Source organism: Galleria mellonella, unplaced genomic scaffold, assembly GCF_026898425.1.
Source record: "Galleria mellonella isolate WM207_F2 unplaced genomic scaffold, CSIRO_AGI_GalMel_v1 utg606, whole genome shotgun sequence".
Lineage (NCBI taxonomy): Eukaryota > Metazoa > Arthropoda > Insecta > Lepidoptera > Pyralidae > Galleria > Galleria mellonella.
The window spans coordinates 529,376-551,317 of record NW_026442126.1 but is presented as its reverse complement, the minus strand read 5'-3'; the positions used below and the strand labels follow the sequence as shown (position 1 = coordinate 551,317).

General features: G+C 36.0%; 1 protein-coding gene and 1 long non-coding RNA gene across 3 annotated transcripts; both read right to left on the bottom strand.

Annotated features, from left to right (window-relative positions):
* Nucleotides 1-2,424: 2,424 nt before the first annotated feature.
* Nucleotides 2,425-17,845, bottom strand: LOC113518693 (formin-binding protein 4-like). The gene is made up of 10 exons (XM_052899634.1): nt 17,435-17,845; nt 14,267-14,401; nt 13,438-13,624; nt 12,495-12,771; nt 10,320-11,216; nt 8,125-8,258; nt 6,040-6,157; nt 4,265-4,387; nt 3,363-3,581; nt 2,425-2,833 (listed from the first exon to the last, which is right to left on the bottom strand). Exons 1-10 carry the CDS (start codon nt 17,619-17,621, stop codon nt 2,738-2,740), a joined length of 2,373 nt encoding a protein of 790 aa, XP_052755594.1. The 5' UTR covers nt 17,622-17,845; the 3' UTR covers nt 2,425-2,737.
* A 2,065-nt stretch (nt 17,846-19,910) lies between these two features.
* On the bottom strand, nt 19,911-21,510 carry LOC128201767 (uncharacterized). 2 transcript variants are annotated; one of them, XR_008253421.1, is made up of 2 exons: nt 21,233-21,510; nt 19,911-20,294 (listed from the first exon to the last, which is right to left on the bottom strand). It is a non-coding gene; the product is annotated as an uncharacterized LOC128201767 (long non-coding RNA). The 2 variants fall into 2 exon arrangements; XR_008253422.1 differs by lacking the exon at nt 21,233-21,510 and adding an exon at nt 20,768-21,163.
* Between the last annotated feature and the right edge of the window lie 432 nt (nt 21,511-21,942).

Sequence of the window (21,942 nt, the reverse complement as noted above, 5' to 3'; positions counted from 1 at the left end):
TTTGCTTGTTATTTCTAATACAGTTAGTTGTGTAATACAGTAATGTTTTATATATTTGTGTATATATTTATTACATCAATTTATTTATTTATTTGGCATATTATATGTATATTTGATATGTTGGCAAGATAGAGGGGAAAAGACCACGCGGACGATCGCCTAATCGATGGTCCGACCAAGTAACCGCCGTTACGGGACTGTCAATTGCAGCTGCCCTGCGAGAGGCTGAAGACCGTGCGATATGGAGTAACATCATGACAGAGGCAACGGACACCTTTCAAGGACACGACCTCTAGTGATGAAGAGGACGAAGAGAGAGAGAGTGTACGTTTGTATTAGTCTATTTATATGTTTATTGTATATGAATATATCAAGTATTGCTTTATATTTCCTCTATTCCATAATGCACCGCCTACGTATTTCTCTGTTCGCCCAATGGTTGACTGGTAGAGAACACTGTCCGGTGTTAAGTCCGCCAAATGTACATAGAATTTTACAGTGCATTAAAGTTTAAATAAATAAAAAAATAAATAGTATATTTATTTTTTTACAGATTAGTCACACAGAAATTTGTTTTATTTTGAAATTAAAATAACTTTTTGGAATCAACAAAAAACAAAAAACTTCCAGCAGCAATATTTCCGAACCGATCAAAATACCGTATCAAATTAAATCCTCCATAACTCTCCGGTAAAGAATGAGACAGGAAAGGGGAAGGGATGGTTACTACCAGTCCCATTGCTAGCAATATACCTTGTCAGGTCGACCTCCACGTGGTTCCCCCTGGAAACCATCGTGCTGAATCCCAGGTGTATTCATCACGATGGGATAACTGACCTGCCTTTTCATTCTCGCCTGTCATCTCTCACTGGTGGCCCGTCAGCGTATACCGTTAGCGTAGGCGGGGTTGCTATTCCATTATCGTCCATTAAAAAAAATATGAGACTCGACAATAGAGTCCCTATGCCGCCACGTTGACTTCTAATGTGCTCTTTGAAATGTAGATATGTCGAGTGTTTGCTCACTATAATAATCACATAATCAGCATAACTTACTGCTAATTATATAATATTATGGAATGCAATAAGAAATAAATAAATATTGTCTCTCATATCAAACTGGCCGTGTGGTCCCGGCATAGAATAGACCAACCCTTCCTTTCCCGTGGGTGTCGTAATAGACTAAAGAACGGCGGAGGATGGGCAACAGCGTCCCTCTTAAAACATCTCTAAAGTTTGACTGCGGTTTCTATTCCACCTGCCAAGCTTGGAAACTACTGGCAAAATCCCCTAAGGGGGAGACTTATGTTCCCCCTTAGGGGACAATTAACCCTTAAAAGCCTAATTTTTTAAATCAAATAAAAAAATATATAAGTGTACCCTTTACTGTGTTTACTAATGGGGAAAAATAGTAAAAAAAATCAAAACGATATTTTTATATATTTATTTTGAAAAAAACATTTGGTATCATTTTTGATACTTTAGACATTACGGTAATCAAAATATTTAAATTTATTTAATAATGAAAGAGGGAGACTTTGTACAAAAGTCGATTGCGTGGGTACCTCTGTCCCATTCGTGTTTCAACCGTGAAGCAGTTGTGTTTGCATGGCTGTGTTTCGGTTTGAAGGGTGGGATATGACGTGAATTTACTGGGTACAGAGGAATAATATCTGAATGGCAACGAATGGAGGGTATCATGGGCGAAGCAGTATTCTCTGTTACGTCCATGGCACTGCTCATGTCTATAGGCGACGGTTACCACTTTCCATCAGGTGGGCCGTCAGCTTGTTTGCCATTCTAAGTTGTATAAAAAAAAATGCAAACCCCGGTATCAAATTTGAAACTTCAGGTATTTAAGGGCTAAGGCCTGATATGATAAAGTCGATATCAATCTGTCATACAAGCATGGTTAGACAGACATACAGTCTCTGTCTGGTGAATTACCAACATTGTTCGATCCTTATCCAATATTGGTGGGTAATCACACATTTTGTGTTCCATCAATTTTGTGGTTAGCTGTCATCAATGGATATTGCGTTGACACTTGTTCGGTGAACGCCTGGCAGAGCGCCCGTGAGCGCCTCCTCCACTAATCCAAGTGAAGTTGACATTCAAGTCAAACTGATAGCCTTCCGGAAGCCGTGCTTGCCGTGTTCGCTATTAAATAAGAGTGTTCTCCTGTCCGTTATTGAGAGGCTGTTGCTTCAACTACTAGTGAATCGCCGTGCGTATTTACCAGCAGTGCTTCGTACATCCGTGGTGAACGTGAGCCTTAAGGTTGGTGGAGCTTATATTACTAATTTGGACAAGGATCTACACTCATTCAATCCACATATACATACAGTCCACATATCGATTCGAACTGGTGACGTCTAGCAACCTCAGTGCAACAATCGCACATACATAATAAAAGTAATAAATGATTGCGAGATCTTTATTATAAAAGGCTAAATATTTACAACTTATCTTACATAATAATAAAGCACATAATTTCAAATCCTATACAATTTGTGACTTGTACAAAAATGTACTCGTAACTTCGCTTGCTTGTACAATAAATAACATGTTTTTTATTATTTTAAACAAAACAATAAATATAAACAAGTATTACATATTGTTAATCTTTATCATTCTTTGAAAGGAAACAATAGTTTCCTTCCGTTCATAAATTTCCAGCCGTTTCCTTTTTGTCTATGGTAAAGTACAAATGTGTTATTCTATGACTATTTCGTACGCTAGTCCGAGTTGATTTCTTCGGCTACTTGTTGCCATTTCGCCACTAAACTCGACACGGACTTGTGTTTCATTCCTATTGAAGACGATATTTTGACCTGTAACAAGTAAGTTTTTACATTTAATATAATTTATATGCCATTGGAGATATGTATTGTACAAAGTCATCTGGTACCAAAATAGGCAGTTTGTACTACTAGTGCCAGACAACTGTACTTTTTTTGTAAACATACACGTAATGCACAGGAAACTGTTCATGATTCAAGATTGGGTTCCAAAAAAAAAAACCTAAATTTCAATTGTGGCAACACCAGCAATTTTGACTGACGAAGTTATTAGGTAACAAACAAAAAAATACAGCGGGACTTCTTTTTGAAATTCGGCCTAAAATAGAAAATACATAAGAAAAGATGGGAGTCAAGGGTGTGGCGACTACAACGCCAAGTTTTTTTTTATAACACAAGAGCAAACGAGCAGCTCACCTGATGGTAAGTGATTACCGCCGCCCATACCTGCAACATCAGAGATATTGCAGGTGTGTTGCCCACCTTTGATGAAGGAATATACGCTCTATGCTTGAAGGTTTTAATATGTAATCTGTGGTCAAAAATTTTATTATGGTCATACCTTTGATTTCTTCTTAACAACCTTTGAGTCCTTATCCTTATTTCTGTCCTTGTCTCTCTCCCTCTCCTTTTCCCTCTCTCTGTCCTTATCTCTTTCAGCAGGCGGTAGCGGCGGTAGTGGCGGTGGTGGTGGCGTTTTCGGATGCACTGGCGCTTTCTCCAATTCCGCTATATCGTTGTAAAATGACTGTAATTCGTCGCCCATCTCTTGTTTCGAATCCTGGAGAGTTCGAGAAATAAATAAAAAAATTTAATAATGTATAACAGTGACAGACCTGGGGCACATTTCCCTCCTATCGCCACCTACCCAGCTCTATTTTTTATTGGGGTAAAAGCTATCCTATCCTAGGATGTAAATTGTAGCAAACAATAACCAATTGCAAATAACAATTAAAATCGGTTGAACGGTTTTGAAGACCGATTTTTATATATTAGAAAAAATCGTAAGGATAAAATGTGTTTATTTTCACATCAAATTTAGTTAAGATGGCCACAAGAAATCGGAACTCACAACCGTTGCAATCTTGAGTTCAAATCTCTACCACAACGCTCTCTTTAAGTCAACAATGATTATAAATTCGAAATTACAATAGGTACATAATTTCAAATCACTTAACCCTTCTTTGCATAATGGTGGAAATTTCCATCGTAACATTGAATACTCAAAAATTATATAAAAGAACAAGTTCACTTTAAGTTGATCGTGTCTGGATAACCTTTTTAATGTCCATTGCAGAAAAAAAGCATATTTTCCTTTAATTTTGAACATGAATTATATTACCTTAATTTATTTCATCAATAAAGAAAAATCATGTAAAGAAGGGTTAAAAAAGTACGGTTTCTGTGCAAGTGATCTCATTTTGTAGTTTTATATGTATAGGTATGTATGCGAGCGCAACTGACAGGCGGCGGCGGAGGCGGCAGCGGAGGCGGCGGCGGCGGCAGCTCGTCGCAGCCCGGCGGCGGCGGGTCGGGCCACGCGGGCGGCGGCGGCGGAGGCGGCGTCTGCGGCAGCGGCGGCTCCTCCTAACAGAGACACTCACAGAAACTTGCGGACAATCTTATACCCCCTGTATAGCTTAAGGGGAGATACCCTAAGGTAGCTCTCAAATAAGAAGGGTACCATGAGGCAGTAGAACGTTCTGTGACGTTCATGGTATTGTTCATTACAGGAGACAATCACATTTTTGCCTTAAGATGGGCCGTTAGTTTATTTACCATTTTATACAGTATAATTCGCATCGCAAATGTGAAAACGATTCATGGCTTAACATAGATATAAATTTGATTATGTATTGACTGTAATTCAGCTGTACGTTTTCCAAAAAAATAAATAAATAAATAAATTCATAAAAATAAAAAAATAAAATAGCTATAGGCGCTTAAAATCCAATAGTTTTACAGATTAAATTGGACTACCTTCTGTATTGTCATAAAAAATCATAGACAAAATAGGTTAGTTTGAAGTTTTTTTTTTTTATACTGCTTAGAATGGCAAATAAGCTGACAGTCCACGTGATGGAAAGTGGTAACCGTCGCTTATAGACATGAGCAGTACCATGGACATAACAGAGTATACTGTTTCGCCCATGATACCCCCTATGCGTTGCCATTCCTGAGGACTCCGATGTTATTCCTCTGTACCCTGTAAATTCACGCCATATCCCACCCTTCAAATCGAAACACAGCCATGCAAACACAGCTGCTTCACGATTGAAACACGAATGGGACAGAGGTACCCAAGCAATCGACTTTTGTACAAAGTCTTCCTCTGGTGATACGACATAAACCTGTAAAATTTTTAAATGTTTACATTAAGCGAGCCCTAGTCGAAATCATTTGTGTTATTTTAAGGGAGTTAGTATGAATACTTACACTGAATTTAAATTTCTACCAAAAAACTCGAGTCAAAATATGATAAAAAATTCAAGATTTTATAGGAAAGCTATATAAATTAGCTACTGGGAGCGCTGTATCTTTATTACAAACCAGCTAACGATCCATTTGATGGAAAAAGGTAACTGTCATCTACAGACATGGGGTACCCCTCATGTATTGGGGTATACTACCCCTCATGGGAGAAAAGGGATTAGTAATGGGGTCAAATAGCCCCATTACTGGCAATATACCCTGTCAGGTCGACCTCCACGCGGTTCCCCTGGAAACCATCGTGGCTAATTCTAGTTGAATTCGTCACGATGGGCTAATTGACCTGCTTTCATCGTCACCTATCATCCCCCACTGGTGCCCCGCCAACGTATACCGATAGCGCAGGCGGGGTTACCACTGCATTCTCACCCATTAAAACTACCACTCATGGGGTATACTATTCCTGAGAACGAAGATTTTACGCCTCCATACCTCTTAATTTCACTGCTATATCACAATAGTAACCGAAACTCAGCTACCAAGACTTTCGTACAGACTTCCACTGTAAACTATAATATAATTTTACAAAATTTATAAAAATAAAATATCCTAAATATTTCACAATAAAACTTGTTAGATGTTCATTGCTTTCATTACTTTTTAGTCTCCAATTGTAAGTATATCTTTAGTATTAATATACTATTCTAATTACCCCAATGTTCACAATTACCCCATTCAATTCACCCCGTGTTCATTGTTACCCCACATTAAATTTAGGTCAGATTTAAGTGTAAAATTGAATATCCTACCTCTGGTCCGGGATGTGGCGGCGTAGTGCAAATCTCCATGTCCATATTGGCGGTAGCCGGGTATTCCCATTGCACCAGACCGTCTGCCTCGCGCCGGTAGCGGTAGCGACCCTCAGACCTGCGACGCGATAAACACACGTACAAATAACGGTCGTGAAATGAATGAAAAAATAAACGCCCAGTGTCGTTAGTTAAAGTCTGGAAATTTCAATAATGTATTTGTGAACAACATATTTAAAATTTTTAAGAAAAACTTAGCCAACATGCAATTTTACATAGAGATCTTGAAGTAATAAAATATTGGGGTTTCTTTATAGAATTCCTTAATAACTTAAAAAAAGCATAAAAAACTTGTGAGATGGTTTCGATTGGGAGATTATATCCACTTCAAAACTCACATGCTGTCAAATAGAATACTTTATATGCTTTAAATAGGTGATGAAAAAGTTCTTATTGAATAGGTAGTTTCTTATTTAGCTAATATTACATATACAAATTGTAATATAAGGTTTTGTTTAATACGAATACTAATATTTAAATATACATAATGTAATCGTTAATAATTGCTATCAAACTTTAAAAATTTTCAAATAAATAAGACATTTTCAGTCACTTTATGATTCGTTTAGTCCACACACGGTTTAATAAACATATGCTTAAATATTGCATTATACATTAATTCGACCGTGATATTAAAAAGCTGACTACAAATACATAGTATAAATATAGTATCTATATGTATTACAAATTATACGCCGATGTAATCACGAAAAACTAGTATAAAAAATAAAATGTACTTAATTTTTATAACAAGTAACATTTGAAATTTCCATAGAAAACTAATAACACGAGGCTCGCTTAAGAACTAATGAACTGTATATTTCTGTGTATACTTAAACCCTTGTTCACGACGTGAGCCTTCTTTGTATAAAATAAAATGATATTCGAAAGAAAGCGGCCACGATCGTGTACCTCCTACATCGCTGTCTGGACCCGCATACAAGAGTTGACTTGAGAGCAAACCAACTCCAGTATGCACAAACGCGGCATTCTGGAAAAATCAAAGCATAACATCACGAATTTTAGAAAATAAATAAATGGAAATAATTTCTCTCACCAACAATCCTCGGCGCGAAGCCTGCTCGGCGCTGAAGGGTAACCTTGATCTTCATGTTCCTTCACGTCTTACAACTAAAGTTATGGATGTTGATGCATGGTGTTAAACCAGTATTGAACAATATTTTATGTAATTAGGACCTTACATAAAAATTAAAAGTAAAAAAAAAAAAACCAAGAATGTAAAGAAACTCAAGTTTCATTGTGAAAACTTTTATTTCTATCAGGTACTTTGGTCACAATTATATCACAGATTACAGAATAATTAACTCATTTCAATAACAACACATTAATTCATCTAACATCAAGGTAAAAGCTTTCTATATCACAATTAATTAATTAATAATTTTTTATAACATACACTTGATATTAGACTTTTTAATTGCAATTATTTACAAACAATACAATATCACAGTAAATAAGAGAGCATGAAAATGTCATGAAAAATCATGTGTAATAAAATTTAACATTTGTAATGTAATTAAACAAAGTACCGTAATATTCACGGTGATGTTTAATTTGCCGATATTTGATGATCGCTAAATATACAAATAAACTAGTATTTCTTTCGATTTGTCTATTTGTATACTTTCGAGTCCACTCGATTTATGTATGAATCATACCTTTTGTGGTATAGTTTTTACATGATAAAACTTATATTTTTGTGTCAGATTTACAATTGTAAATCGATTGTGGGATCGAAATATGATACTTTTATGCGAGTATTAAGAACCGTGGACTCGTCGACTTACCCCTGACGATAATTGTCAAGTCACTAAAATAGACTTCGAACGCGTGATTACCCAATTGGTAAAAGCCGTATGCGTCGAAGAGGAATGTCTATGGAGGGAGAATGGAGAAAATTGTCTCGACGGTATAGATTCGAAACACCGTAGATAGCACTTGTTCCCCCCGTACATAGGTAAGGGATCACTGTTCCCCCGAGCGGGTGCGAGTGCGGGGCCGTACCTCAGGAAGCAGCAGGTCCAGCCGGGCGGCGCGGCGCCCGCCTCCAGCGCCGCCAGCGCGGCCGCCGCGCCGCGCGCCCAGCGCCGCCAGTACGCCGCCGCCAGCGCCCCCGCGCGGAACGCCGGCGCCAGCGTCTGCAGCACGGGGGAGACGGATTGTTAGTAATGCGGACTACCACTCCCACTGCTACCAATATTTTTTTTTTTACACACACACAGGGGGCAAACGAGCATGCGGCTCACCTAATGGTAAGTGACTACCGCCGCCCATGGTCACCCACAACACCTACGGTATTGCAGGTGTGCTGCCGGCCTTCTAAAAAGGAATATGCTCTTTTCTTGAAGGTTATGTTGTCGTATCGGTTCGGAAATACTGCTGCTGGAAGTTGATTCCAAAGAGTGGTTGTGCGTGGGAGAAAGTGCCTTGAAAAACGCACGGTGGAGGACCGCCACTCGTCCAGATGGTTGGGATGAAATTTTAGTTAATATACCCTGTCATGAGGGTAAAGGGATTGTTAGCGATGGAGTTTAACAGGCCCATTGCTAGCAATATACCCTGTCAAGTCAACCTCCAAGTAATTCCCCCTGGAAACCATCGTCAATAATTCTTGTTGAATTCGTCACGATGGGCTAACTGACCTGCTTCATCCTCACATATCATCGTTCACTGGTACCCCACCTGCGCTAATGGTATACGCTGGCAGCGTATACCATTAGCGCAAGTGGGGTTATCATTCCATTATCATACATTAAAGCGTCTGAAACCGCGCCGCCGCACACGTCACACTTACGTACATACATTTATTCGTATATACATATATAATAGACTCGACTCAATTTTTTCATACAATTGTGTGTGATAAATAGTTATGTGTGATTCCTTTACAACTTCTATATTTATTTTGTCTATAAATTCTGCATGTTTTTAATGCGTAAACGCTTCATTTTATTTATTAAATAATATGTCAAAATACATTTTATGCAAATATATAGAATACTGATAAAAAAAAAGAGTAAACTAAATTGACAATTAGCTGACAAAAAATTGACCCGTTTTTGAGGCACGATACTCTCTCTCTATCTATATAATCTAAGAATAGAGGCTATGTTTAACAGTGGACAGTTAACGGTTGATTCAAGATTAATTTTCTATTTTACAGAGCGCTGACCCAGTATAATCCTCGTATAGTCAGTGCTGTTCCCCTAGTACTGATATTGCTATAGTGTAAATAAATTATGACCCCTCATCTCCTCTAGGGATGCACTGAAGGTGAATGTTATCCATAACACAATGCATTCTCGCTTTGTACATCCAAACAGACCGTAAATATAATTAGATATCAACAAATAAAAATCAGAATGATGACTGCTTTAAAAGTATTGTTTCAATTAAAATTGTTAATTGAAACATAATAAAAAACTCAAAACAAAGTGGGAAATCAATATATATTTCTACCTGCAATTGAGTCCTTAGGAATTGCAAAGCATAGGGGGTATCATGATCGAAACAATATACTCTGTTATGTCCATGGTACTGCTCATGTCTATAGGCGACGGTTGCCACTTTCCATCAGGTGGACCGTCAGCTTATTTGCCATTCTAGGTTGCATAAAAAAAAGCTGTGATATTCATCATATTGTTCATGTTTATTGGCAACAATTGCTATTTGGCATTAAATGAACTATCAGTATGTTTGCCTCTGCATGTACTATAAACAATTGAATATAATAAATAACATCAATAAATATCATTAATTAATTAATTAAATATATAATTAATATCACCATCATCTCAGTCATTATCTGTCCACTATTAAACATAGACCTCCCCCATAGACTGCCATAAAAAACGGTTCTGAATCACCTGTAACCACTGATTCTGTGAATGACTAAATTAAATATTAAATGACTGAATTCATCATCATCATATCAGCCTTTAACTATCCACTGCTGAACATAAGCCTCCCCCTTGAAGAGTTTTGCCAGTAGTTGCCACGCTTGGCAGACAGATTGGAAACCGCAGTTAGGCTTTAGAGATGTTTTAAAAGGGACGCTGTTGCCCATCCCTCGCTCCCCCTTAGTCGGCTCTTATGACACTCACGCGATAAGGGGCAGCCTATACTATGCCGGGACCACATAGCCAAAATTGAATTTAATAACAATTAAATATAATCAAATAAAAAAATTACAAAATTACCTGCATTTGTATCAACATTTCTTGCACTGGAGTCACCTGACCGGGCTGCACTTGATTCAAGTATTTGAGCTTAGCCTCCACCAGCTCCGTCAGATCATCCAGGTCATCATCTTTCTTGTCCTCATTCAATGTCTCCCCTTTCGTGAATACCAAGCCATTGCCATAACTGATTGTACTCTTTGTACTATTTTCACTTTCTTCCTCTTTACTAAATCCCAAGCCAGTCCTCTCGTTTGAAAATCCTTCAATATATTCTGAATATTTTGTTGTGTACGCGGGAGTTTCAGAAACGACTGTTTTTTTGCGTTCTGGAAGTACTGAGTTTGAGATTCTTAATTTCTTTCTACTCGTATTTTCGATTGGTTCATTTGAATCCATCAAATACAGATTTGTCGATTTCTTTTCAGTTGGCACTGGGCTATCTGGTTTCACTTCTTTCTCGACTCCATTCTCTTGTATATTCACAGCACTAGGAAATAAGGGTGTAATTTCTGCAGCTATAGCTTTAGCACTTGGGAATAACGGTTTGATTTCTTCTAATGGGGGTGTACACTCGCCACTCTTTGGCGAATTTCTTCTACTGTTAACTTGAGAAGATGAATCCGCATCAAAAATATCAATTGCTCCAGACTTGGACTTCACTTTTGGCAACTCTTTTTTCTCAATTTCTTCCAATAAATCATCTATATTCGTGTCCACTGTACTTTTGCTATCTCTGCTATTTTCTTCTGTATATTTCGGAGAGGACACAGACTTTGTTTCGTCGGAAATAATTTTTTGGAGTTCACTCGGTATCTCGCCACCAAGTCTTTCCAATAATTTTGCTTTGTCTTTCAATTTAATTAATAAAGCCTTTTCATCTTGACTCTCATACTCGTTTGGTTTTGCTTTATTGACCTGTATAATATATATAGAAAAATTGTTTGTGAATAAATCTAGAAATCTTTTATTGATCTTTGAATGTCTATAATTAATTTGTATATGAAGTCACTATTACCCCTGGGATCAATTCATAGATCACTATTACCCCATGCACCTCAGATTGAAAACTTAACCATCATAATGCTTGATCTAAATTCATTGACATAAAAAATTACATTGAAACTATAAAACTAGTAACAAATGTTAGAAACCATAAAGATTATGATTTCTAACAAAAGCATATAATTAAATGGAATTGGCAATATATGGACAAAAGAAATGATAATTAAAATAAAAAAGTATGATGTCAATAAATTTAGTGTTCATATTTTAAGCAAAATGTCAGACGCATCTCTCATCATTGGTGCACTGTGATCATCATCATCATCATCATCATTTCAGCCATTATCCGTCCACCGCTGGACATAAGCCTACCTATACTTACGAGGCTTTATTTCTACTAAATTGAAATTATATAATGATAAAACACTCATTCACCAGAGGGAGACTTTGTACAAAAGTCGTTTGCTTGGGTACCTCTGTCCCATTCGTGTTTCAACCGTGAAGCAGGTGTGTTTGCATGGCTGTGTTTCGGTTTGAAGGGTGGGATACGGCGTGAATTTACTGGGTACAGAGGAATAACACCTGATTCCTCAGGAATGGTAACGCATGGGAGGTATCATGGGCGAAACAGTATACTCTGTTATGTCCATGGTACTGCTCATGTCTATAGGCGACGGTTACCACTTTCCATCAGGTGGGCCGTCAGCTTGTTTACCATTCTAAGTTGTATAAAAAAAAATTATGATAAATGGAGAAGGGTGGGACCCTTCAAACCAAAAGCAAAACCTTCAAAATACAGCCATGTAAACACAGCTGCTTCACGATTGAAAAACGAATGGGACAGATGTACCCAAGCAATCGACTTTTGTACAGTCTCCCTATCTCATCATATCAGCTTTTAACTGTCCACTGCTGAACATAAGCCTCCCCCTTAGGGAGTTTTTCCAGTAGTTGTCACGCTTGGCAGACAGATTGGCAACTGCAGTTAGGCTTTAGAGAAGAAGAGGAACATTGCTGCCCATCCCTCGCCGTTATTTAGTCGACTTTTACGACACCCACGGGAAAGGTGGCCTATTCTATGCCGGGACCACATGGTCGCTCCATTTATAGAGGAATCAAACTACACAATACCTTAACAGAGTTGCCAATCAAAAATTTTTTGTACCTTTTAAAATATACACAAAAAATTACCTCATCAGTAATTGGAGACTTTCTGGCTTTACTATCAGGAGACTTCTGTTTATTTTCATAAGGTAGTTCCGATGGAAGCTCAGGCCCGATGGGAACAATATAGTTCTGATTTGGGGGTAAACTTGGTCCATACTCTACCACTTGTGGTTTAGATTTCTGCTTCTTGGGTTGACTCTTTGACACCTTGCTAGGTTGCATTGGTGGTTTCTTGACGGGACTTTCTTCGTCATTGGAGTCCGAATCCGAGTTATGGTATGAAGTTATTAACTCTATTTTCCTGTAACAAATAGGACTTTATAAATATTTTATTTTTATTATTTATTTAATACAAAAATACACAGCTCTTAAAAAACAACTTACATGCTAAGTCTCAATAAATACAGCCAATAATGGATTTTAACTATACAAAAGAAAATTTATTTATTTATTTATTCATTAGTACAAATATGTGTACATGGCGGACTTAATGCTAAAAGCATTCTCTCCCAGTCAACCATAGGGAAGTGTCAGAATACTCGAATGCGGTACTATTAATTATAATTCTAAAGCAAGGTAGGCAAGTTACAGTTTTCGGATTTTCCCCTCTACTTTTGCTACATGACAAGGGTTCCACCTACAAAGAGGGAAAGGAATTGTTAGCAATGGGGTCTAAACTGCCCCATTGCTAGCAATATACCCTATCAGGTCGACGTCCACGTGGTTCCCCCTGGAAACCATCGTGGTTAATTCTAGTGCAATTCATCACGATGGGCTAACTGACCTGCTTTCATCGTCACCTATCACCCCTCACTGGTGCCCCGCCAGCGTACCATATAAAGTTAGCACAGGCGGGGTTACCATTCCATTATCATCCATTAAAAAAAAAGTTCCACCTTTTCCTTTGAAATCCTAAAAACCTTAATTAATAAACATGACAAATTAATACTAACAAATAATCACTTACTCATCATCATTGACAGACAGCTTTCGTTTTATTGCTTTAGAATTTTTCTCTTTATTTGTAGTTGTATCAGTTTTCGGCATAACTTTGGGAGTTGGGCCTTTTGCTACACCTCTACTCTGTGCTCTTTGCTTCTCTGCTAACGCCTGCTGGTACAGTTGCCATTCTTCTGCTGATACCTCGGCTGACCCTGAAATCATGATTAAAATATAAGATAAAGAATCGAAAGATGGTCCTGCACGATTGCCCATAGACAAAAGCTACAAGTTACTCAGCGGGTTATGAGGAGGGCTATGCTCGGTGTCTGTGCATGATAGAATCCAAAATGAGGATATTCGCAATAGAATCAAAATAACCGATATAGCCTGAAGAATAAACTAGCTGAAGTGGCAATGGACTGGTCACATAACTCAAAGAATCGACAACCGATGGGGAAGAAAGGTTTTTGAGTGGTGACCGCGTATGGGTAAACTCAATGTAGAATGATTCTTCATTAGATGGAGTGACGACCTGAAATGCATTGCAGGGAGTCAGTGGATGTAGGTGACTCCGGACCGTTCTTTATGGCAGTCTATGGGGGAGTCTATGGGCTTATGTCTAGCAGTGGACGGATAATGGCTGAAAGGGATGAAACGGATAATGGATGATGATGATGATTTATTTTAATTAGTAAGATGTAAAAGTGGGTTTATATGCTGTTTCTTACTACATTAACAGCTTAAACAATCAGTATAAAATTTGGTACACACATAATTTGAACATATCACAATCTCACTTCCCAGTTGCAGGTAAGGACTAATAAAAAAAAAAATAGTTAAACTGATGAGTTTACCTGCAGTATTAATGTGCTGTTGTGCTAACTTGAGTGCAAGAAGATACTCCGGAGGCGCCTCCCATGTCACCACATTTGTTTGCTGGTTCCAGTAGTAGGTAAAGCCACTGCTCTCGTCGTAGCACGCTGACCATGCTGTGAATTATAAGAAAAAAAAAATATAAATATCAAACTTGGCAACATGTTCTTATATATTTTGTAAAAATAGTCCTAAATTATAAGTAATTTAGGAAATTATAGTTTAGGATCCTTCATTCCTTGCTTCGGAAATGATCTCAAGTATTGTCATTTTGAATGTTTGTTTTGTGACATCTCTTGTCTCACACTTATGTATTCCATATGAGTTGTTTGAATAAAGGATCGTGATTGAGTAGTCCAGTTTTTTTTAATATTACATTGAAACACTATTAGGGATGCAAGAAAATACATAACACTTACTATAAAAAGTTAAATTTACAATAAATAGGTACTAAATAACTTTAGATGTTTTACTACAAAAGGGTATCTGTTAACACCTATTTATGTCTTAACAAAAGAAAGCCAGTCTTATTAGAACTAAAAGATATTTATAGTAATAAATTTACCATCACATTTATTTATACAACCATATTTTTATTTTTGTAAATAGTAATTAGAGGATAATGGTTTTTTTTTTCTATACAACTTAGAATGGCAAACAAGCTAAGGGCCCACCTGATGGAAAGTGGTAACCGTCGCCTATAGACATGAGTAGTACCATGGACATAACAGAGTATACTGTTTCGCCCATGATACCCCCCATGCGTTGCCATTTCTGAGGACTCAGGTGTTAGTCCTCTGTACCCAGTAAATTCATGCCATATCCCACCCTTCAAACCGAAACACAGCCATGCAAACACAACTGGTTCACGGTTGAAACACGTATGGGACAGAGGTAACCAAGCAATCGACTTTTGTACAAAGTCTCCCTCTGGTATGATTGATGATAATGGTATTTATTATGTACAAATATTCATGTATTCAAGTTATATATTATACAATTGTTTATTAATACATATAAAGAGAAAATAAAAAAAAAATATTTTAATAATTTATACATTTTGAGGAAAGAATATTTCAAATAAATATTATTACACCAACTAAAGAAATGAACTCTGTTAATTACGGTATTATTTCAAATTATTGTATTATAAATTCTTTACATTGTATACTTTTATTTAAACACATTAAAAAGATTTAACATACAATAGTGACAATATCCCATACAGTGATCTCTTACAGTCAACCTTTGAGAAAAAAATAATTATTTTTGCAAGAAAACCACTAACTGCTCCTAAAGATACCCACTGACCATAACAGTTAAATTAAGAGTATTTAAGGAGAGGATTCAAATCTGAGTGGTCACAGATTAAAAATATATTTTACTGTATGGTGTTATTATATGGCCTTCATATCACAGGTTACTTACATTTATTTTATTTTATTCTGCTACCATTAGTATTGCATGTGACTGCCAACATTCGAAGGTTTACTATTATTATTGGTAGAAGTTCTACAACATTCCCTAATAGTATTAGTTAATTCCTTATAAGTTATTAATCTCTGACCATTATTCCTTCTATGCACATGTTGTGCCATGTATTTCACCTCTAAACGTGTGGGGGAAGCAATGGAGTTTGACAGCCCCATTGTTAGTGATGGGGTCTAAACCATTGTGAACAATTCTTGTTGAATTCATCACGATGGGCTAACTGACCTGCTTCATCCTCACCTATCATCCCTCACTGGAGCCCTGCCAGTGTATACTGATAGTACAGGCGGGGTTACCATTCCATTATCACCCATTAAAAAAAAACCTCTAAATAGGCGGAGGTAAGGGATTGTTAATAATGGGGTTTAACTGATCCATTATTAGTGATACACCCTATCAAGTCGACCTCCACATGGTTCCCCCTGGAAACCATCATGGTTAATTCTAGTGTAATTCATCACAATGGGCTAACTGACCTGCTTTCATTGTCATCTATCATCCCTCACTGGTGCCCTGCCAGCATATGCTAATAGCGCAGGCAGGGTTACCATTTCATTATCACCCATTTATAAAAAACCTCTAAATAAGCATCTTCAAGCTATTAATAGATTGCTACTCTGAGCATTTCTGACCATTCACAGTCTAAGAACTGAACAGTAAATTGTTAGTAAATGGTAATTGTAGCAAAACTAAAAAATAATCAACTAGTCTAATTTAGAAAATAAGTTGATTACTTGGGTACCTCTGTCCCATTTGTGTTTCTACCGTGAAGCAGTTGTGTGCAAACACAGCTGGCTGTGTTTCGGTTTGAAAGATCAGATATGGCATAAATTTATTGGGTACAGAGGAGTAACACCTGAGTCCTCAGGAAGCGCAACGCATGGGGAGTATCATAGGCGAAACAGTATACTCTGTTATGTCCATGGTATTGCTCATGTCTATAGGCGACGGTTACCACTTTCCATCAGGTGGGCCGTCAGCTTGTTTGCCATTCTAAGTTGTATAAAAAAAAAATTACAAGTAATTTTCATCATATGTTGCAAGGGCTATATTGTGTTGTAACATAGTTCTGGCATTTTTTACTATGAAATAAGTGTATTGAATGGAAGTTAACCAAATAAGAAGCATTATTGACACTTTTTTATCATTTATTGTTTTGTTTAAAGCCATAAATTACATTTCAGTAACTTCTTTAAAATGTTTCATAAAGATTATATGATCATTTTTTTTTTGGAATGATTAATAATAGAATGGTAACCCTGCCCACGCCAACTGTATATGTCAGCAAGGCATCAGTGAGAGATGATAGGTGAGAATGAAAAAGCAGGTCAGTTAGTCCATCATGATGAATTCACCTGGAATTCAACACAATGGTTTTCAGGGAAGAAGACATGGAGTTTGACCTGACAGGGTATATTGCTAGCAATGGGACTAGCAGCCTACATTACTAACAATCGGGGAGTGATTGTCCAAGGGTACTCTTAGAGGCGGTTAATGATTTTCTTAGGTTATAAAAACCTTTCAACAAAACATGCTATGATCCAAAAATATAATAAGGAACTAGACACAATACGTCAGAACATGAAATGGAAATCTAAATTCCTATTGATAAAGTAATAATTATCTGTAAACAATAAAAATATCACGTTTCTACTCACGACAATACGGTACGGGTGCAGGGTGAATGGACGCCGATGTTTGGGAAACCATAGTAGGACCTTGTATAGCTGAATTCTTGACTTTCGAATCATTTCTCGACTTCACTGGAGACACATTATCGTCGGAATCGTCATCAGAGTCTCCATAGTTACCAATTAAACCGGCCAAAGGATTAATCTTACTCATTTTGAGAATTAAATTACACACGACACAATGCACACTTCATATGAGAATAACTTTTCTAATAATGTTTAATGGATACAGCTAAAACGGCAAACAAAAGATTTTAACTTTAGTAAAAATTAAATATCGTAAATACTGTTTAAAGTGGAAATTAATGATATAAATAAATACAATTCTATGAAAAATACCACGCACAATGATATTTATCATTGGCAGCCATTACTGAACTGAAGTTGAAGTCGGAGTCAGAGTTGCCAGATGTGAATTTAAATTTTTACCCCAACCTCAAATATGATTTTAAATCCAAATCGAAATTATTTTTAGGATAATAAATGCCATATATCTGTATATTACTAATTAACGGATATATTAAGTGTCGGCTATTAAATACGTAATATCGAAATGAAGAACCAGATCGAAATTATTATTGATATCCGACTAGTATGAACGCTACTAACATGGGTAATCTTACTTTTTTCCGTCATCAATGTTTAAAGAAATCCAATATATAATTATCGGAATGGTTCTGATAATATCCATGCATAATTTTTAGATTTTATACCCTATCGCAAAGTTATATCAATTTTAATTACATATTGCTACGTGCAACAAAATAAACATAAAAAAAAGTTTACTCCTTCTATTTTTTACTTTTCCCTCCATAATGTACCTTTTTTCAAACATGCTTGAAAATGTAAGAGCATTATTTTAACAATCTTTTTCGAGATAAATCAAAATTGCCATACTGGTCAGATACATGCGGGCAGCTGCCAGCAAAAGTCGTATGAAAATCCATATCTGTCGTGTTTTGTGGCCAGATAAATTACTATCTAAATTCATATCTGTCCTGTAATTTAAAAATTAATAGACCTTTTACTTCGAAACATGGTTACCAAAAAGGTAACTAATAAAAGGTTTTATTTAAATTTCGAACTGGCTTGCAAATAAAAATCTGTTTATCGAAAAAAAAAACAAAGGAACATTATGGCGCGTGAAAAATTATTATTGTTCGTTATTCGTCATTGAACTTAAAAAATAAAATTGTGTTTTTGATTTCCGCGTATTGTTTGAGAAAAGTACTATACAAGCCTTGGACACAACTAAGCATAGATGAACTCACGTATGTGTGTCTCAGCTACGCCTCGGCCCACATTTGCACGTTTATCCATCAATGCCTCAGTTGCTGGCCGCTGCAGTAATGTACTATTAATCATATATTTTATTGTAATTAAGTATCTTAATTACTTGTACAGAGTTTACAAGTAATAAAGCTGAAATTTACTAAAAGAAATTACGCAAATTCCTCCACGCACATTTTATTTTTCTTCAAAAATTTCATATGCATAATTTCGCGAGCAAATATATTTTCACCCTAAAATGTGAAAAAATACCTACTCTGGCAATGTTTGTTGCAGTCGACTCGTATCTATGTTCGGATTAAAGAACTGAATGACGTTGACTGATGTAAGTCGCCGTCAGTTAATATCTTGCAGTTAAACAGATGGCAGAATAATATGAATTAGTGGGCTTTATTCTATGGCGTCATCTCTCTCAATCTACCTCTTAATCTAACATTTTAATTTAATAATTTGGTGAAATTATTGTTTTATGGATCATCATAAACTAATATAATTTTGATTATTAATCTATTAAAAATTTAATTTGTATTGGTCATTGGTATAAAAATTTTGTTGTAATATCAAATTAAAATTTTATTTTTAGGGAAATGATATTTTAGGATTGACCCCATTGAGACCAAAACATTTTAGTGAATTAGATTAAAAATATAACCTCTTTCTACATTCAGAATAGATAATATTAATGGTTTGTTATTATCTACACTTACGGAAAAAGGCGGGAAAACTTGTAACGCGAGGGCGGAAATTTTAAATTCATTTTATTTGTTTAATATTTGTTGCTTCTCCTAGTTTCTTTTACTTATTTCTCCAATTTAAGCTCTCGTGTGTTGTTAGAGGATATGTGCGAGTCAAGCGGAGGCAAGAAGAAAAAAAAATACTTCCATATCTGATGAAGAGCCAGATGCTAAGATGAGTATTAAATTTACTCACTCAAAAAGAGGACTGTTTAAAGATCAAAATTACCTATATTCTGACACTACTAAAAATGAATATTTTATCCTGTTGTCTCCTATTGAGGGCAACAATGTAAACTTATTGCAAGTCAATTCTATTCTGAGGACTGTACCTGGTGTATTCTATATTCGTACTATGGGTTCTACTGCATTCAAAATATGTTTTCGATCAATGAAACAGGCTAACGAATTTTTATTAAATAAAGATTTATTAGAGAAACATAAACTTCAGGCTAGGATACCCAATAATCAGCTGGAATCTCAGGGAGTTATAAGAGCTCCTACTGAAATATCTGAGGAAGATCTCTTAAATAACTTAAAATCTACTGTAGATATCATCGGTGTTAAACGTTTCAAAAAAAGAAAGAAGATGGAAGTTTTCATCCTCTTCCTACAGTTTTAGTAACTTTCCTCTCTACGCAGCGACCTGATCACGTAACGTATGATCATATTTGGCTGGATGTGCGTGAATTCATTAGACCTCTACTCCAATGCTTCACTTGTTACAAATTTGGTCATGGAAGCAGTTCCTGCAGAAGTAAGCAAGTTTGTTCCATATGTGCCGGTGCCCATGATTATAGATCCTGTATCAACAAAGACAATCCTAAATGTGTTAATTGTAATGGACAACATGTAGCAGTATCTAATAGCTGTCCCACTAAATCGATGAAATTGTCTCAAATCAAAGATAAAATTCTAGGCAAAACATCTTATGCATCAGTGACTTCAAAATCGGTTAACTCTGTAATTAATTCAAATACCCCTGTGTCTATTAACAGCCCAACGCAAAATAAATCTCCTCAAAAAAGGGCATTAGTTATTGACATCATTAACTCAGACATTGTACTCAACACAATTACTAAGACTGTTATTGAGCTAGTTAAGAAAGCTCAAACTAATTCTGATACAATTTCATCTAAATTAATTAAGGAAATACTCATATCTAATTTTTCAACATGACCATTACATCTTTAAATGAAATTAATATTGTTCATTGAAACTCAAGACGCTTTCTGTCTAAAATATTTCAATTTAAAAACTTTATTTACAACTTTACATCACATTTTGATATCATTTTACTAAATGAAACTTGGCTTGATTCTAACAAAATCTGTAAATTGTCTGGTTATACTATATTAAGTAGATTGCAGATAGGTCATTGTAAATTTCCTGCACATTTGCAACGTATTAATTTATTGGATAATTCTATCTGTAAATACTGCCAAAACATTTTTTCTAATTTGGATCATATTTTTTTTTTTGTTTGTCCTAAATTCTCACTTCAACGGTTACTTTTTATTTGTCAATGTCAAGATTTAATAAAATGTCAAAATATTCCTACTTCAGTGCAGGATCTACTAAAACATACCATTTTGTACCAAGAAATTTTTCATCAATTGGTGAAATTTAAATATGTAATTGTAACTTATACTTTTCTACTTAACTTACTTTCTTAGTATATTATAATTAATTTATAACTATAATAATTTTTGTAATTTGTCTTGTAATTTTATATTGTTACCTTGTAATTGTTACTTTTTGGCTGATGGCTTTCGCCAAAGTCACAATAAATGAAAATATCTACACTTACATAACAATGTTAAAGCGAAATTATATTTTTTTTATTATAGTCACTAAAATTTCAAATTAATAATTGCCTGCCTTCCTAATTGTCAATGGCCCAAAAGTAACTATTACAGAACTGCGTAAATTTTAGATACGTGTTGCAATGTCAATCACATAAATGCGTGCATTTTTTAGAAATATAAATAGTGTAGAAACATCACCACTACCGGTATACATTCATTGACGGAGTACTAGTCCAGTACCAATGAATTATTGAAAGAAGATTAAGTTGTGTCAATTATTTCATTGTGATGAATTTACTATGAACATGGTCGTAGCTAGAGAGAAGGCATTGAGGGGTAATGTCCTACCAATTATGGCTTTTACCCTATCAAAAAGCTCTTTAGCCCTATCTTAAACTTGGGGTCTAGCTACGGCCCTGACTACGAATTATCCACGATGGCGATTTATAAAAAACATTATAGGGTAAATTGTTAGCATTGGGCTCCCTAGATCCCATTATTAAGTTCACAATCCTCTTCCTCCCATACGCTTGCATTGTACCACGACCCAGAAACTTATTATCATAGGAAAATTAAAGAGTTCCCGTGGGATAGTAACTTATACAGGTTAGTACACAACCTACTTAAGTAAAATCATTTTGAC

Excerpts from the sequence above, each read along its gene's own strand:
- LOC113518693 (XM_052899634.1), bottom strand. The coding sequence starts at position 17,621 with ATGAGTAAGATTAATCCTTTGGCCGGTTTAATTGGTAACTATGGAGAC. Across the intron at positions 12,772-13,437 it reads CTGTCTGTCAATGATGATGA|GAAAATAGAGTTAATAACTT; the intron begins GTAAGTGATTAT and ends TATTTGTTACAG. Across the intron at positions 3,582-4,264 it reads TGCCGCCTCCGCCGCCGCCT|GATTCGAAACAAGAGATGGG; the intron begins GTCAGTTGCGCT and ends CGAACTCTCCAG.